We start from the raw sequence: 15,729 nt of genomic DNA, 5'->3' as shown, positions 1-15,729 counted from the left end.
AAGGGATTTTGTGTGGTCATACTAAACCCACCAGAATAACTTTGTGTTTAGGTTAACACAACATAATCCATAATTGCAAGAGTTGTGTGGTGTAGGGCGAGATATCTCTATTAGGTCATTTAACAAATGTTGATTATCGCGGTTGCCGCCAGGCCATTTACATTACATTACCCTGTGCCCTCCGCTGGTCCTTGCCACTAAAGGACGACATTTATCAGATACTGACATTGACTTGTATGCATTAAGGAATAATGCGCAAATGGCAAGGCATTTTGGTTACTTTGCACATTTGATAAACACACTGGTGGTAGATATATTCTGTGCTCTTTACAAGTTGGAGGTACAAGGACCCACAACTTCAAGTAGGCATTGGTGAATGAACCCTGCTGTGTTCTCAACCTGGACTGGCTCTTCCCCACAAGATAGCAGGAATGATTATGAGTGGGAAATCTTCAAATGGCCAGGTTTTCTTTCCTCTTCTTTTACACACAATAGTAACCCCAGTGCGTTCCATGACTGGATAAGGGAGCTTGCTGTATGAAGCTCATTGGCTTTCTAAGTTACTAGAGGGCGAAGCCTATCTTGGCTGCTTCTTTAGCCAGGAATTAAAAAAAAAACAAAAAAGACACCTTTTCTTGGGAATGGAGTATGTGGGAAAGAGATCAATGAATCACAGGAGAGAGCTCAGTGAAAAGCTGTATTTGGCAGTGGTGTAACTGCTCCCCACACGGTCCACTCCCCCTCATGTTCCATTTCTCTTCTGCATTAAACATTAAGGTAAAATTAAATTTAGTACACGGCTGCCTGTCAATATCCAGGATCTGAAGTCTAAGTGATGCGGTGAAAGAGGCAGAAGGTCATTAAGACACTTAGGAGAAATATATACTAGCAGGTCTAGCAAAAGTCAGGCTCACCAGAGACAGGGTGGCAAAGGATCGGCCAAGGATGGGAATGGAGCCTGTTTGTTTCCACAGGCCTAGCCTATTTCCTCTGGACAGTGTCATCAAAATCAAGCAGACAGGACACGCATGAGGTTCAAGGGCTGACTGCTTTGTCGCACCTAGACTCACGAGACACCACGCGACAGCAGAGGGAGAAGTCACTCTGCTCCTAAGATACACATTGCATTCTGGTCTGAAGAGCCCACTGCTGCCACCTCCAGCAGTATCAGAAGACACACACACACACAACCTGTCACAAATGCAATGAGAATTACTAAATCATTGGAACCAACCCACAAAAACAGGCCAAAGTCAACATGTCTGACAAACACAGTGGCAACATGCCAAAATAAAAGACCTCAACAGAATCCAGTGTCTCTAACATAGCAGAGTGCACATGGTATGATTTAAAAACATCACTTAGAGCTGCAGAGGTGGCTCGGGTAGTTTTAAAAAGCCCACGATGCTCCTGCACAGGACCAAGTTCAGTTCCTAGTACCTATGTCAGAGAGCTCACAACAGCTTGTAAAGCTCCACCTCCAGGGGATCTGACACCCTCTTCTGGCTTCTGTGGATATCTACACTCATGTAAGTATACCTAGCACACATACATACACACATACACACACATATGCTATATACACAACAGATACAACACACACACACAGCACTACACACACAACACACGCATGATTAAAAATAAATATTTTTTAAAAATTCACTCTTCTGTGTCAAAACACATCTTGAATAACAAAAGGCAACAAAATATCATCAATGGAAATCAGAAATTAAGATTATTTGATGAGAATTTCAAAGAAGCTGTCCAAAAAAAATTTTTGACGAATAAATATAAATTCTCTTAGGGGAAATAAACAAATAGAAAAAACTGATAAATTCCCTAATAAGACTAAGTAAAAACAAAAGGAGAAGATAGACACAAATCATGATGTCAAGATATGGGGGACATAACTATAGATCTTGCAGAAACTGAAAGTCAATGAAAGAATATGATGAAGAACTTTGCCTTATAATGTGAGAATTTAGGAAAAAAAAATGACCAAATTCTCAAAAAAAATCAGGAATTTCCAAAAACCAGACAAGATGAAACACGATAAGACTATCTTAAAACCACAAGAAATCAAACTCAGAATGAAAAATCTCTTCCCAGAGATTCCTGGGTCCAATTGGCTTCGTGAGACTCTTACACAACACGCAGAAATTGCATCACTTTCTCCCAAGAAAGAAAGAGAAGGAAAACATCAACCCATTTGATGAGGATGGTGTTGGCATGACATGAAAATTCAGAAAACAGGACTTCAGAAGGAAGGAAACTGCAGAACAGTAACTTCTGTCAACCTTGGCAAGAAAGTCCTCAAAATATTTTAGGAACTGGAGTGACAGATTACAACTGTTGTACACTGAGATCATTTAGGAAACATTTAAGGTGTTGTCTTAGTTAGCTTCACCTGACAACCTGACACAGCCTAGGGTCACCCGAAAAGGGAATCTCAACTGAAGGATTGCTCAGATCAGATTGACCTGGAGGAGTTGGGGAGTGTGTGTGTGTGTGTGGGGGGTGCTGTCTTGATTGTTGCTTGGTGTAAGAGGACCCAGCCCGTTGTTGACAGGTGACACATCCCTTGTACAGTTGATCTGTGTGAGAAGGCTAGTTAACTATGGGCCTGGTAAAGCAGCAAGCAGTGTTCCTCTGTGGATTTGCCTCAAGTCCCTGCTGGAATTCCTGTCTTGGCTCCCTCAGTGGTCAACTATAGACAGAAATAAACCCTTTCCTCTCCAAAGTTCCTCCTGGCCAGAGTGTTTAACACAGCAACAGAAAGCAAGCTAGAAAAAATATACAAGGCTCCTTCAATATTTGAAAACAAACAATGCAACCAGTCCATCAATAGATCAAAGAAGAAAAATCAATATCAATGGACACAGAAAAAGCACCTAACAAAATCCAGCACCCATTCATGACGAAAAATAAAAACCTTCCAGAAAGTTAAGTGGAGCACATTCCCAGCTTGATAAAGAATAGATGAAAACCTGCACAGCTGAAGTCATATTTAATTGGGAAAAAACTGTTTCCCCCAAATACTAGGAAAAAGAAAATGACAACCACTGTTACCTTTATTCAAAATAGTACTAGAGGTTCCAGTCACTGAAATGAGGTAAGAAAGTGAAATGAAGCCAGAAAAAAAATGGAAAGAAATACAAAAGTGTCCCTACTTACATAGTGTGACCATATAGAACATGATAGGAAATCTACCCAAAGGAGAACTCTTCATACTACTGACTTCAGTGAAGTACCCAGTTACAGATTCAACAAAAACAAGCTACTATATTTTTATGGGATATGTGGAAAATTATAAAATGCTGCTGTTAGACATCAAAGAAGACCCAAATGAATGGAGAGAAATGCCATGCTTATGAGTTGGGTGATCTTCCAAATGAAATCACACATTTAGTGCAATTACTGAGAAATCCCAGAGAGTTTTATAATAGAAATGGACAAATGTATTCGAGAGTTCACACAAAAACATCAAGACTTAGAATAACTGAAATAGTCTTTAGAATAAAACCGTTAAAGAAATCACTGCGATACTGCTATTCCATCAATCAAGAACATATGAGAACTCTTACACACACTCACTTGAAGATTCAGCATGCAGACATTTCACTAGAAATGCATACTAGCTGGCACACAGCAGAAACAAGGAAATGCATGACGACATCAACACCTCTAGCAACTATGGAAAAGCAAACTAAAATCACTGTGAACTATCGCATGACCATCAGAAAGACGGAGATTTAAAAAAACAATGGTAAAACATTATGTTGTTGAAAATGTAAAATAACTGGTCTCTCATTCAGGCACAATGGCATGTTTGTTTTGGAAAAATTGTTCGGTCATTTTTTTCACAGCGAAATGGTGAATTACCATGGGATTTGGCAATAAAACTCTTGGCTATTTATCCTAAATAAATGAAAACTAAAGGATACAATGAATTTGTACACACATGCTCATAATCGGCTTTATTTATAATAGACTGAACTTAGAAGTAGTTTGGATTAATCAACAGATGCATGGTTAAAGCAACTGTGGCACACCCATCACCTGGACTACTCATCAATACAAAGGAATGAACTGTTCACACATGTAAAATCTTCTATGCATTTACAGAAAATCATGCTAAGTGAGAAAACAGTCAATTCTGTGATTCTGTCCCTAAAATATTTTGAAACGTAACAGTTTAGAAAGAAAGCATAGTGATTCCCAAAGGCCAGGGGAAGGTACAGAATTGTGTGGGTGAGACCTATAGGGCCCTCATGGTGATGGAATTCCCCTACATCCCTACACATATAATAAAAACCTAGTCAAACAAGAATAGCTGGGACAAATCTGAATAAAACCTTTTGGTTTTACCAGTGTCAATATACTGGTTGTGATTGTCTATGAGATGTTACCATGGGAGGACGTCTATAGGGTAATGCTATGATATTATGCAAATTGTCTTAATAAAATTCATTAAAAAAACATGCACAAGAGGTTCAGAAGTGGTGGGTTTGCCAGGAATGAGCAAGGCACCAAAATAAACAAACAACACTTAAATTAGGGTCTTAAAAGAAATCCCATGTGGGTTTGGTTTTAGTCCATCTCCCTGGAGGAAAGCCAGCCAAGAGTGACGCCATTCTGGGCACAAGTACCTGCATGCAGGAGTTTCTTTTTCTGTGTCTTTCCATTCAAAACTTTCCATGGTCCTTTAAACATTTTTAGGGGCAAAACAGCCATTGAGTCAGCATCCGATTGAGAGTTTGCACAATTTTCTGGGGTTGAAACCATGGAGCAGATTTCCTTTTGATGCCTGTTTAATTCAGATTTTTTTTTAAGTAGACCAATAAAAAGGAGGGTGAAAGAAAATGTCCATTAATAAGAAAGAGAAGCAGATTAATACATTCACACTGAACACTGCAAACTTAAAGAAGTGAGCTACCCTCTCAAAAGGAGGCCCCTTTAACTAAGAGGGCCAGCATAATGGGCAGGCTAAAATAAACGTATTGATCAAGACCCAGTCTTCCCGTTATCAAACTAAGCATTAATACTCCTGGGTGCATGGACACAAGAGAGTGTCAAGTCCAGCCCTTGAGTGGGGCAGCGTGACTCCTATCACAGGTGTGTGACCTCACTGAAGTCACTAAGTTTCTTCAGTTTTGTCACCGATCGCTCAGGAGCTTCATCTGTGCACCGACTACACAGGACTGCCGTGGGGACAAATGTGAGTCAACACGCCAGTTACGAAAAACCAATTCTCTAACCAAAGCATCATTGACCAAGCTCTTGCGCAAGGTTAGACTTCCCACGCCAGCCAAAAATGGCAGCACACAATTGTAGAGACCAGGAGGGATCCAGAAAAGCTCAAGTCTCTGCCCAGACACTTTTGTGTCTGGGCTCTGAAAAGAGCAGCCACGGCACAGGTATGTGGGTGCATGGGGCTCACAGTAGGGGTCCTGTGGTCCTGTGTTTGTGTGAAAACATCCACACTGTGCACCCCACAGCAGAAAGGAACCAGGACTCATGCACCCATTTCTCCTGGAGCAAGGTTTGTCCTCAGTGTATTAAACAAACAAACAAATAAATAAAAAAAATATTTGGAGGCTGATATGTTTTTTTTTTCTAATGGAAAACTTCAAAACAGTAGTCTGTGGTTGATGATAGTTAAGTGGGAGAAATCACTTTCCTAATGCAGTTAACTAAACAGTGCAATAGTCTGTAGGCTGAGCCACCACCTTTTGCTCTTTTCTCTGTTAAGTCAGGGTTCCTACTGTGAACCACAGGCATCCACCCAACCACCTATCACCGCCCTTTCCCACATTACAGACAGGAAAACAGAGGCTCCTTGAGCTAAGCCCCTTGCCCAAAGTGGGAAGGCTGCAGCGGTAAGACGTCTCTCACTCCATCCAGCCCTCGAAACTGAAAACACAAACTGTCGCGGTCACTGCTCAGTCAGATACCAGACCAAATCCAAGTTCTAGCACCAGCTGGTCATTCTGTCTAAGGTTTTCTTTGTTTAAACAAGGAAGGCAGTTAAGGTGCTGGCCGAAAGAAGGGAAAAGCTAGCTTATACTCAAGGGATGATTGCTTAGTTGATTGTCAGTTTATCTGTGAAGTTTAGAAACACATTTGTGTTTCCCCAAATTCTCAAAGCTCTGCACAATCTCCTTCTAAGAGAACCCACTATAGGACAGGCTCTTTTTCTCCTAACTTGATATCTGTGTTAATGCTTAATTCATTAATTGGAAGACTTTGTTTAGATGAATAAAAAAAATCTGGCTAATAAATGTATTTTCAGTCTTTCCGCTTGCTATCTCCCTATTAGCTATTTTCCTGGCAGGATGGGCATGAATATCTGTACAAACAACCTTAAATCACTTTAATAAGATCTGACTCATTTCCTGAGCATTGGGATCAGTTGCGGTTTTGTTGATACCACCAGGAGCAGAAGCACAGGCTGGAGGAAGACTGAAGAAGGGTGTCTCCCCAACCTGCGACCACAGCCTGATCAGGAAACAGATCCGGGGCATGGAGAGGTGTGAGAGCAAGTGAAGTGCCTATCAGTGCTTCACAGACTGAAGCCCAGACCTCAAGCTGTTGAGCCCTGGGCTGTCTCCACTTCAGACACCCATCTCTGTCTGTCACTGCTCGAGATGGGGGTGGTGGGATCTATACTGGATAGAAAATACAGAGTGCACATGTGATCTCAGCCCAGATACTAGGCCATTCTCTTTCTGTAAAATACCCTGACATGATTAGACTACATGCTTCTTACACTAGATTCCCCAAAGTCCTTCAGAAAGGGGAGCGCAGGAGGGGCAGATGGGGGGAGGGGAGCAGGGAGGAAGTGGAGGGAGCAGGGAGGGAGTGGGGCAGGCAGGGGAGAAGGGGTTAGATGGGGAGCTGGGGGAGCAGAGAGAGCAGGGAGGGGTGAGGCAGAGTGGGGAGGCAAGGGAAATGGTCTGGCAACTCACTTGAAGCCTCCCCCCTTTTCTCCGTTGTACCACCAGTCCATGACTAAGGACTCAGAGTAAAGCTCCTGCATCTTCTCCAGGTCGCTGTAGCCCTGTTGCATCTCCTGGATCAAAAGGTTCATGTCTTCATCCTGCTGAGTGAGAAGTGGACAGTCACGGGCCATCACGTGGGACACAGACCGCATCAGGCCGAGCAAAACCTAAAGCATCTCATGGGCTCTTTCACCATCCCATGTCCAACCGACCTTATGGTCTATTAGTCACCTATGACAAAGAGAATTTACGCAGTCACACTTGTGACGTTGTCACGACCAAAGTGGTAAGCATATCCACCACCTCCCCAAAGCACTCTACCCCGGTTTGTAAATCTGGTCTCCTTCCCACAACCCCTCTCCTTCATTCCCAAGCAATTACTCAATATATCCTGCCACTACACATGAGTTTGAATCTTCTGCAAATGGAATCGTACAATAAATGCTCAGATCCTTGGGAGCTCCCTCCACTCATACTTATTTTGAAATTCGTTCATATTGTAGTGTGACCCCCCCATTCATTCATTTTAGAGTTAAGTAGTTTTCTTCTGTATAATAAACATAAACATGTATCCGTTCACTTGCTTATGGGAAGCTGAGCTCTTTCCAGACTTGGGCTGTTGCAGATAAAGCTAGCAACCCTTGTGTATGAGTCCTTTGTGTGGACATAAGCTTCTGATTACTTTTAGTAAACAGGAGCCTTGGATAACTAGATCACGTGGATGGTGATGTCACTGTGTGGGACAAACTACCAAACTGTTTCCCAAAATGACTGTTCAGTTTATCACCTTGCCAGTAAGGTATGAGTCCCAGACCCTCCAGATCTTTGCAAGTATAGAGCATGGCTGGCTGATGACTCTCCCCCATTCTAACCCTTGCCTAATAGTGTCTGTGATTTCAATGTGGATTTCTTGATGCTAGTCGGGATGAGCATCCTTTTGTGTTATTTATCATGCACATATTCTTTTGTTAATGCTTTGTTTTTCCCTAAAACGGGGTCTTGCTGTATATCCCAGGTTAGAGTCGACCTCGTGGTCCTCCTGACTGCATCTTCAGGAGTGGGGTTACAGGTGTGCACCCCATGACCTGATCCCATCTATACTCTTTCTGAGAAAATGTCTCTTCAAAAATTCAGCCCATATTTTGAGTTTCCTCATTATTGAATTTTGAGAATTTTTTAATATTCTGGGCATAAGTCATTTAGTGGACATAGAATTTGAAAATCTTTCTCTCCTACTCTACAGCATTTTTTTTTAACATTGTGGCAGTCTTTCCAGAGAAGCTTGTTTTTTTGGTTTATTACAAATGATCAACTTATTCATCTACAGATTACAATTTTATATATTATCTAAAACATGTACATATTATCTAAATATGTTTTAGATATGTATACATATGTATACATTTTTTTTCAGCCTGGCATTGTAGCACGTGTCTGTAACCTCAGCCCTTGGGAGGCCAAAAGTATGAGAACCAAGAGTTTGAGGCCAGCCTGGGCTACATAACGAGACCCTGTTCTACAATTTTGTTTTTCAGAAAGGTTATTTTGGTAATAATAAATCCTTGGCCTACCCATAAGATCAGTTTGTTGATGTGTGTGTGTTTGTGTGTGTGTGTGTGCACGTGCGTGCCCGGGCACATGTGTGTGTGTGTTTATGTATTTATGTGTGTGTGCTTATGTGTATATGTATGTGTGTGTACATGTGTGTGTGCGTGGGCGTGTTTTTATGTGTGTGCATATGTGTATATGTATGTGTGTGTACATGTGTGTTGCGTGGGTGTGTATATGTGTGTGCATATGTATGTGTATGCATGTGTGTACATGTGTATGTGCTGCACGCAAGTGTGTGTACATGTGTGTGTGCGTGTATGTGATGCATGTGAATGTGTAGATGCAGGCACGTGGAGTTCTGACTTCTGCCTTGAATACAAGGCTCTCAATGAAACAGAGAATTGACTTTCCATTATGCTTGATGGCCAGTAAACTCTCAGAATCCACTTGTGTCTGCCCTGTAATGCCAGAGTTGTAGGTGCCTGCAGCAACCCCTGGCTTTTTACATGGTACTGGTGGTTCAAACTCAGGTCCTCATGATTGCAGAACAGGGACTCTTATACACTCTTATGCATTCAAGCCCCAGTGTGTTAATTTTTATTAAAATCCTGCTTGTATTTTGGCTGGGATTGTATTGAGTAACAGATCCATTAGAAGAGAATAGAGAGTTTAATGTTGTCAAGTCCTCCAACACATGTTCAGAATGCACCTCTTGGCAGTGTTTCACTATGCTCACATATCCCCACACCACCACTACTTCCTCTTCCTCCTGTTCCCCCTTCTACTTTTCCTTCTTTTCCCTTCCTTCCTTCCTTTCCTCCTCCTCTTTCTCTCCTTTTTTTTAATCTCTGATGCTATTGACAGTAAGTCTATTTTAAATGTCTATTGTTCACTCTGAGATTCCACCTTACACCTGTAAGAATGGCCAAGATCAAAAACACTGATGACAACTTATGCTGGAGAGGATAAAAGGAACTCCCCTCCATTGCTGGTGGGAGTGCAAACTGGTATAGCCGCTTTGGATATCAGTATAGCGATTTCTCAGAAAATTAGGAAACAACCTCCCTCAAGACCCAGCAATATCACTTTTGGGTATATACCCAAAGGATACTCAATCGTGCCACAAGGACATGTGCTCAACTATGTTCATAGCAGCATTGTTTGTCATAGCCAGAAACTGGAAACAACCTAAATCCCCCATGACAGAAGAATAAATAAGAAAAATGTGCACACAGTAGAAAGAAATAACGACATCTTGAAATTTGCAGACAAATGGATGGAGCAAGAAACATCATATTGAGTGAGGTAACCCAGGCCCAAAAAGACAAATATAATATGTACTCACTCATAAGTGGCTTTTAGACATAAAACAAAGAAAAAAAACAGCCTACAATTCACAATTCCAGAGAACCTAGGAAACAAAGAGGACCCTAAGAGAGACATACATGGACCTAATCTACATGGGAAGTAGAAAAAGGCAAAATCTCCTGAGTAAATTGGGAGCATGGGAACCATGGGAGAGGGTAGGAGGGGAGGGGAAAACAAGGGAGGGGAATGAAGAAAAATGTAGAGCTCAATAAAAATACTTTAAAAAAAATAAAAAATAGGGGCTGGAGAGATGGCTCAGAGGTTAAGAGCATTGCCTATTCTTCCAAAGGTCCTGAGTTCAATTCCCAGCAACCACATGGTGGCTCACAACCACCTGTAGAAAAGGTCTGGTGCCTCTTCTGGCTTTTAGGCATACATGCAGACAGAATATAGTATACCTAATAAGTAAATATTTAAAAAATAAATAAAATTTCTATTGTTCTTTGCTAGTAGGTAGAAACAAAGTTTTTGTACATTTCATCATATGATTTATAATCTGGCTTAAGAAAATGATTAGTTCCATAACTCCACTGTGTATTCCGTAGTATTTTTGGACTTGATGACGATGCTAACTAAACATAAGCAGAGTCTTCTGTCCACACTGGTGCCTCACATCCCTTCTGCTTCTGACGTGTTAAAGTGGCAGACCAAACACCCTTGCACCTTGCCTGGTATTTGAGGATTTAATTCTCACAGAAATGTTCATTGAATCTGGCAAAAAGTTTATAGTGTATAAACTGAAATGGCTACATTTTTACTTAACTTTTATGTGTATGATTGTTTTACCCACCTACACACATGGTGCCTGTGGAAGCCAGAAGAGGGTGTGTGATCCCCTGAAACTGGAGTTATAGTTGGTGGTCAGTTGCCATGTGGCTGCTGGGAACTGACCTGGGTCGTCTGGGAGAGAAACAAGTGCTCTTAATCACCGAGTCATCTCTCCAGCCTTGAGTTTTGCTTTGTCTTTAATAAGCTGAGGAACTATTGGCTGCTAACAGTTGCTCATGACCCAATAGATGACCCTGTTTATGCATGGTCAGCACTAATTGGACTCAGAAAGTTAGTAATATTTTTTAAAAAGACATGAAGTCCTGAGGGAGGTGGGTTGGTGGGCCCTGGGAGAGTTCAAAGGGGATCATGGAGGATGTGAACATGTATGAAATTTTCAGAGAATAAATAAAAATAACAACATTGGACTGGGGAGATGGCTCAGCAGTTAAGAGCACTGGCTGCTCTCCCAGAGGAACAAACATCTGTGATCCAGTCCCAGGGGATCCAATGCCCTCCTCCAGCTTCCAAGGGCTCCAGTCACGCATGTGGTGCACAGACACACACACAGGCAAAATGCTCATCCATGTAAAATAAGACAATAAAAACAAAAATAAGAGTGTTGAGACGGTGAGTTTATGCTGATTTTTAAAATGCTACCCTAACATTGCATTTCTGTGCTAAACCCAGCACGGTCAGGTAGGTCAGGTGTTTTATGTATTGACTTTTGTTCAGTTTCATTTGTAAGCTTTGTGTATTTCCACCTGAGGAACATCAGCTTCCAGGTAGGTTTCTGTATCAGTCAGTGTTTGTCTTAGAGGAGGGTTGGGAAAGGGCTCCCTCTTCTCAAAGTTCTAGAAGACTCTTTCTACAACCCAGATCCTTGCACGTGCTAAGCAAATGTTCTACCACTGATCTGTACCTTCAGCCCTTGAGCTGATATGAATTACTTTCATCTTAAATGTCTGATACAGCTCAGCAGTGAAGTCTTCTGGAGTCACCTTTGAGGAACCCATTTAACTATGAACTCTTTTTTTTTCCCCTGAAGATAGAGGGCTACTTACACTTTATATGAATATAAGCTTTCATTCTCTGAAATGCATGCCTGGTAGATCAAAGACAAGGTCATACGGTAATTAAATATTTTGCATTTATAGAAATGGCAGACTGCTTTACAGTGTGTCTGGATTTTGCACTCCCACCAACAATGAGCTAGTGGCCTGGTTGCTCATCTTGTCAGCACTCGGATAGACATGGCATGGCAATGCCCAGAGTTCAGCTTGTGTTCCTCCAAGGCGGGTGACACCCAGCCCCTCTGCATACTTATTCAGCACACCCACGGGGCCTCTTTGGTAGCATGTCTGCATGTGTTCTGCAGGTTTTCTAAGTGGACTCTTTGTTTCTATGGCCCTGGGAATTGAACCCAGGATATTGTCCATGCTAGGCAAGCGCTCTACCACTGACTTCTGCCTCCCCAGACCCTCTTCAGCTTTTCTTAAAGGTCTCGTTAAATTTCCCGGGCTGACTATTCTAGTTTGCTTTCTGTTGCAGTGATAAAACTTAGGTCAGAAGGGTTTATTTCGTCTTATAGGTCACTGTCCTTCATTGAGGGGAATCAGGGCAGGACTTAAGTAAGAACCTGGAGGCAGAGGCCATGGAGGAACCCTGCTTGCTGGCTTCCTATCTCTGACTTGTACAACCTCCTTCCTTCCTTCCTTCCTTCCTTCCTTCCTTCCTTCCTTCCTTCCTTCCTTCCTTCCTTCCTTTCTTTGTTTTTTGTTTTGTTTTGTTTTTCATGACAGTTTCTCTGTAGCTTTGGAGCCTGTCCTGGAACTAGCTCTTGTAGACCAAGTTGGTCTCGAATTTACAGAGACCCGCCTGCCTCTGCCTCCTGAGTTCTGGGATTAAAGGCGTGTGCCACCACTGCCTGGCTTCAGCCTGCTTTCTTATGTCTCCTAAGTCCACCTGCCCAGGAGTGGCACTACCCACAGTGAGCTGGGTCCTCCCACATTCATCATTGATCAAGAAAATGTTTGCCCGTAGGTCAATCTGATGGAGGCAATCCCTTCCATCTGGGAAGAACGTTTGGTTTCCTCTTCCCAGATGACTCTGAATTACGTGGAGTTGGCATAAAAACACAACAAAAACAAACAGAAAAATCCTAGCAGCACAGTGGTCTTGGACTAAACATAACCCAGGCAAATCTGGAACTTCTGGTCCCCCTGGTTCAGCCTCTGAGAAGCTGTGATTATAGGCCTGTGTCACAAGGCCTAGCTTCTTTCTAGAACTTTTATAATTTTGTGTTTTATATTCAAGCCCATGGTCTACTTTGCATGCGCATGATCTAATCTATCTATATGCGCACGAAGACCAGCATTTAGGTTGAGGTTCCTCATTTTGCCTGTGGTTGGTCAGCTGTTCCCATTCTTTGTCGAAAAGGTGATCTTTCCTTCTCTGAACTGTTCTGAGCCTCTGTCTAAAAGCAGTCAGGAGGGGCTTGCTGGGTATTCCTGCAACTGTTCTAATGGTCTATGCAGCTGTTCCTCCACCAAAGCCATGCTGTCTGCATCAGTACAGCTTCACACACACACACACACACACACACACACACACACACACACACACACACACACACACACATTAGCTACATTGCTTTTCCCCTTTCATTATGGGTAGATGTTTTCCTGCTGTTCTGTATGCCTGATAATATTTGATTGTTTTTCAGACAATGTAGATATTTTGGTTTCCCTATTATTATCATCTGGGGGAGTTGTTCTATAATACATGCAGTTAAGTTACTTGGAAACAGTTTCATCCTTCCAAGCCTTGTCCTTCAGACTTCTACTAAGGGAGCATGGCCATTTTATGTACTCTACAAGTACCTACGGGAGGACGGGGTTTCCCATTCTCTCTGACCAACGCATCACTATTCCCAGCCTTGGGGGAACTCAGAGCACAGCTCCTTCCAATCACAAGTATCCTGAGATCCTTGGGCCACATTTGGAGAAACACTGGTGCATCTCAATGTACCAGCTGCTTAATGGTTTTGTATATGGCTGCCGTTTTCCCAAATTGGGGGCTGCCCCTGATCTCTGAGACTCAAATGAATGCATGAACCATCTTCCTCAGTGCACCAAGTTCCCACCTGAATATCCTGGGGGATGAGATCCTTGCAGCCAAAATTATAAGAGCGGAACTCTCCTCCGGTCACAGAGGCTAGCTCCTTCAAGAACTCATTCGCAACCTCATCGTTGTAATTGAAGGAGATGGCATAGATAGGAATATTCTGGAAAAGTTTGACGTGGTCCATCACCATTTCTGGTGGCTGAAATGACAAATAGGGGAAATGGGGAAGGGTAGAAGAGAAAGAAAATGGTATCACATGACACAGTCTTAGCATTTGCCACAGGCAGTCAGATTCTGAGACTGGAATTGCTTACACGGTGAGCGACCCTTTGTCTATGTGTTAGTTCACTTCCATATGTAAACAGCCTACTAAAAATCATGGGGACCCAAAGGCCATGGTCTTGGCCCTCTGAGCTCTCACTCTGTGGTAGGAAAAGGAACTTAGGAAAAACGTTTGTCTAACAGAATCACCTCAACCTGAAACATACCTACGCATGGAGGCCATGACAGCTGGGCTGTGGTCTGGATTACAAAGAGCACTAGGATGGAGCCCCATGTACATCCTGGTCACTGGGATCCCACACAGTGGGTGCCCGGTTTCCCAGTTTGGATTCCAAACATCTCTACCAAAAGAGTAATTTCAGCTTTTGCCATGTTGTGGGCAATTTGCTTGTCAGAGATAGAGAGAGAGAGAGAGAGAGAGAGATAAGTAAGGAAGACCCCTTTGTTAGATGTCTGTCCATGCACTGGGGACTTCATTTAGGGCTTAAGTTCCCAGCTCCTCCTTAAAACCACCAGTTACTCCTTCCGAGCATCTTGTGGGGTAGCTTTGGAAAGAATGACCACCCCCCACTACTATCCATTCCTCTTGTCATTTTAAGCTATAAAAACACTGGGTTTCTTTCCATGATAGTAATATTGTCAGCTAAAAAAAAAAAGGCACAAAAATCATCAATAATAAGACAGTAAAATCTACCATTTACAGTTAGGAGTAGCCAAACCACCCAGCTCTGACTAATGAGACCTAGAAGTTCTCAGGGAGAGATTCCCTTTCTCAATAGAAAGACAGACAGGAGTCTAACGTCCTTCTCCATTCCTGGGAAACGACTCTCTCCCTGGAGCAGCTGTGACCACGAGGATGGAGCATATATTCGAAGATGGAGTGTGAAAACAAGAGAACCTGCTCTCTGAGACACACATGCGGGTCACTGTAGAACTAGGCCGGCTACAGCTGGATTTCTCACCCCTGCAAAGGAAGCTCTCAGTCGGCTGCCATTTGCCTGTGATACAGCCTTTCCCCAGTTTTCCCTCCAAGTGACACATAGCCAGCACCTCCATTTCATGGTGGAGAAACTGAGGCTCTGTACGGTTAGGTTTCCCTATGTCACCAAGTTCTCGGGTGGTCAAACCAGAGAACAGGAGTGCCGGCAGAGGACCTACTCCTCTGGAGGATGACAGAGATCGCCTCTTGACCACCATCAACTAGCAGTACCATTGCTTACCTCCCAGGAAAGAATTCCCCTGCCATTTTCTCCCCATTACAGCCCAACTAGTGCCTTCAGAGACTGTCCCCAGCCGTCCCAGGACACTGCCTTCTATTCTCGGTGTTACAAATTCCTCTCTGATCATCCTTCGACCACTTACATCTTCTACCTGTGGTTCTTGCCCTTCACCCTTTAACCTTGCCTCATTCTCTTCCCATGAAGCCCTGGGGGAAAGGGTGCTGAACAAGAGGGGACTGTACTCAGAGCTAGCCGGCCTTCCCTGAGGAGGCGTCTGTTTAAATGGTCCCCAGAGACTGAGCTTCTGTAAGCTCACACACATCCTCACACACATCCTCAGTCTATTTAGCTCTAGCCTTGAGCCCATGCTTACTCATAATTTCCTCTGACCGTCAGCTGGCTTACTAGCCAAA

The 15,729-nt window shown here is 43.0% G+C and overlaps 1 protein-coding gene across 1 annotated transcript in view; it reads right to left on the bottom strand.

The window, feature by feature from the left end:
• The window catches only part of Vwa3b (von Willebrand factor A domain containing 3B), a 175,432-nt gene that overhangs the window by 50,429 nt on the left and 109,274 nt on the right, over positions 1–15,729 (bottom strand). Inside the window, exons 14-16 of the mRNA XM_026785438.1 lie at positions 13,834–14,013; positions 6,969–7,099; positions 4,650–4,807 (exon numbers count right to left, since the gene is read on the bottom strand). Coding sequence (XP_026641239.1) covers positions 4,650–4,807; positions 6,969–7,099; positions 13,834–14,013 — 469 coding nt within the window. The remainder of the gene's footprint in view (positions 1–4,649; positions 4,808–6,968; positions 7,100–13,833; positions 14,014–15,729) is intronic.

Source organism: Microtus ochrogaster, linkage group LG2 (assembly GCF_000317375.1).
Source record: "Microtus ochrogaster isolate Prairie Vole_2 linkage group LG2, MicOch1.0, whole genome shotgun sequence".
Classification (NCBI taxonomy): Eukaryota; Metazoa; Chordata; class Mammalia; order Rodentia; family Cricetidae; genus Microtus; species Microtus ochrogaster.
Note: the sequence above shows the minus strand (reverse complement) of the source record. Positions and strands in the feature narration are given on the sequence as shown.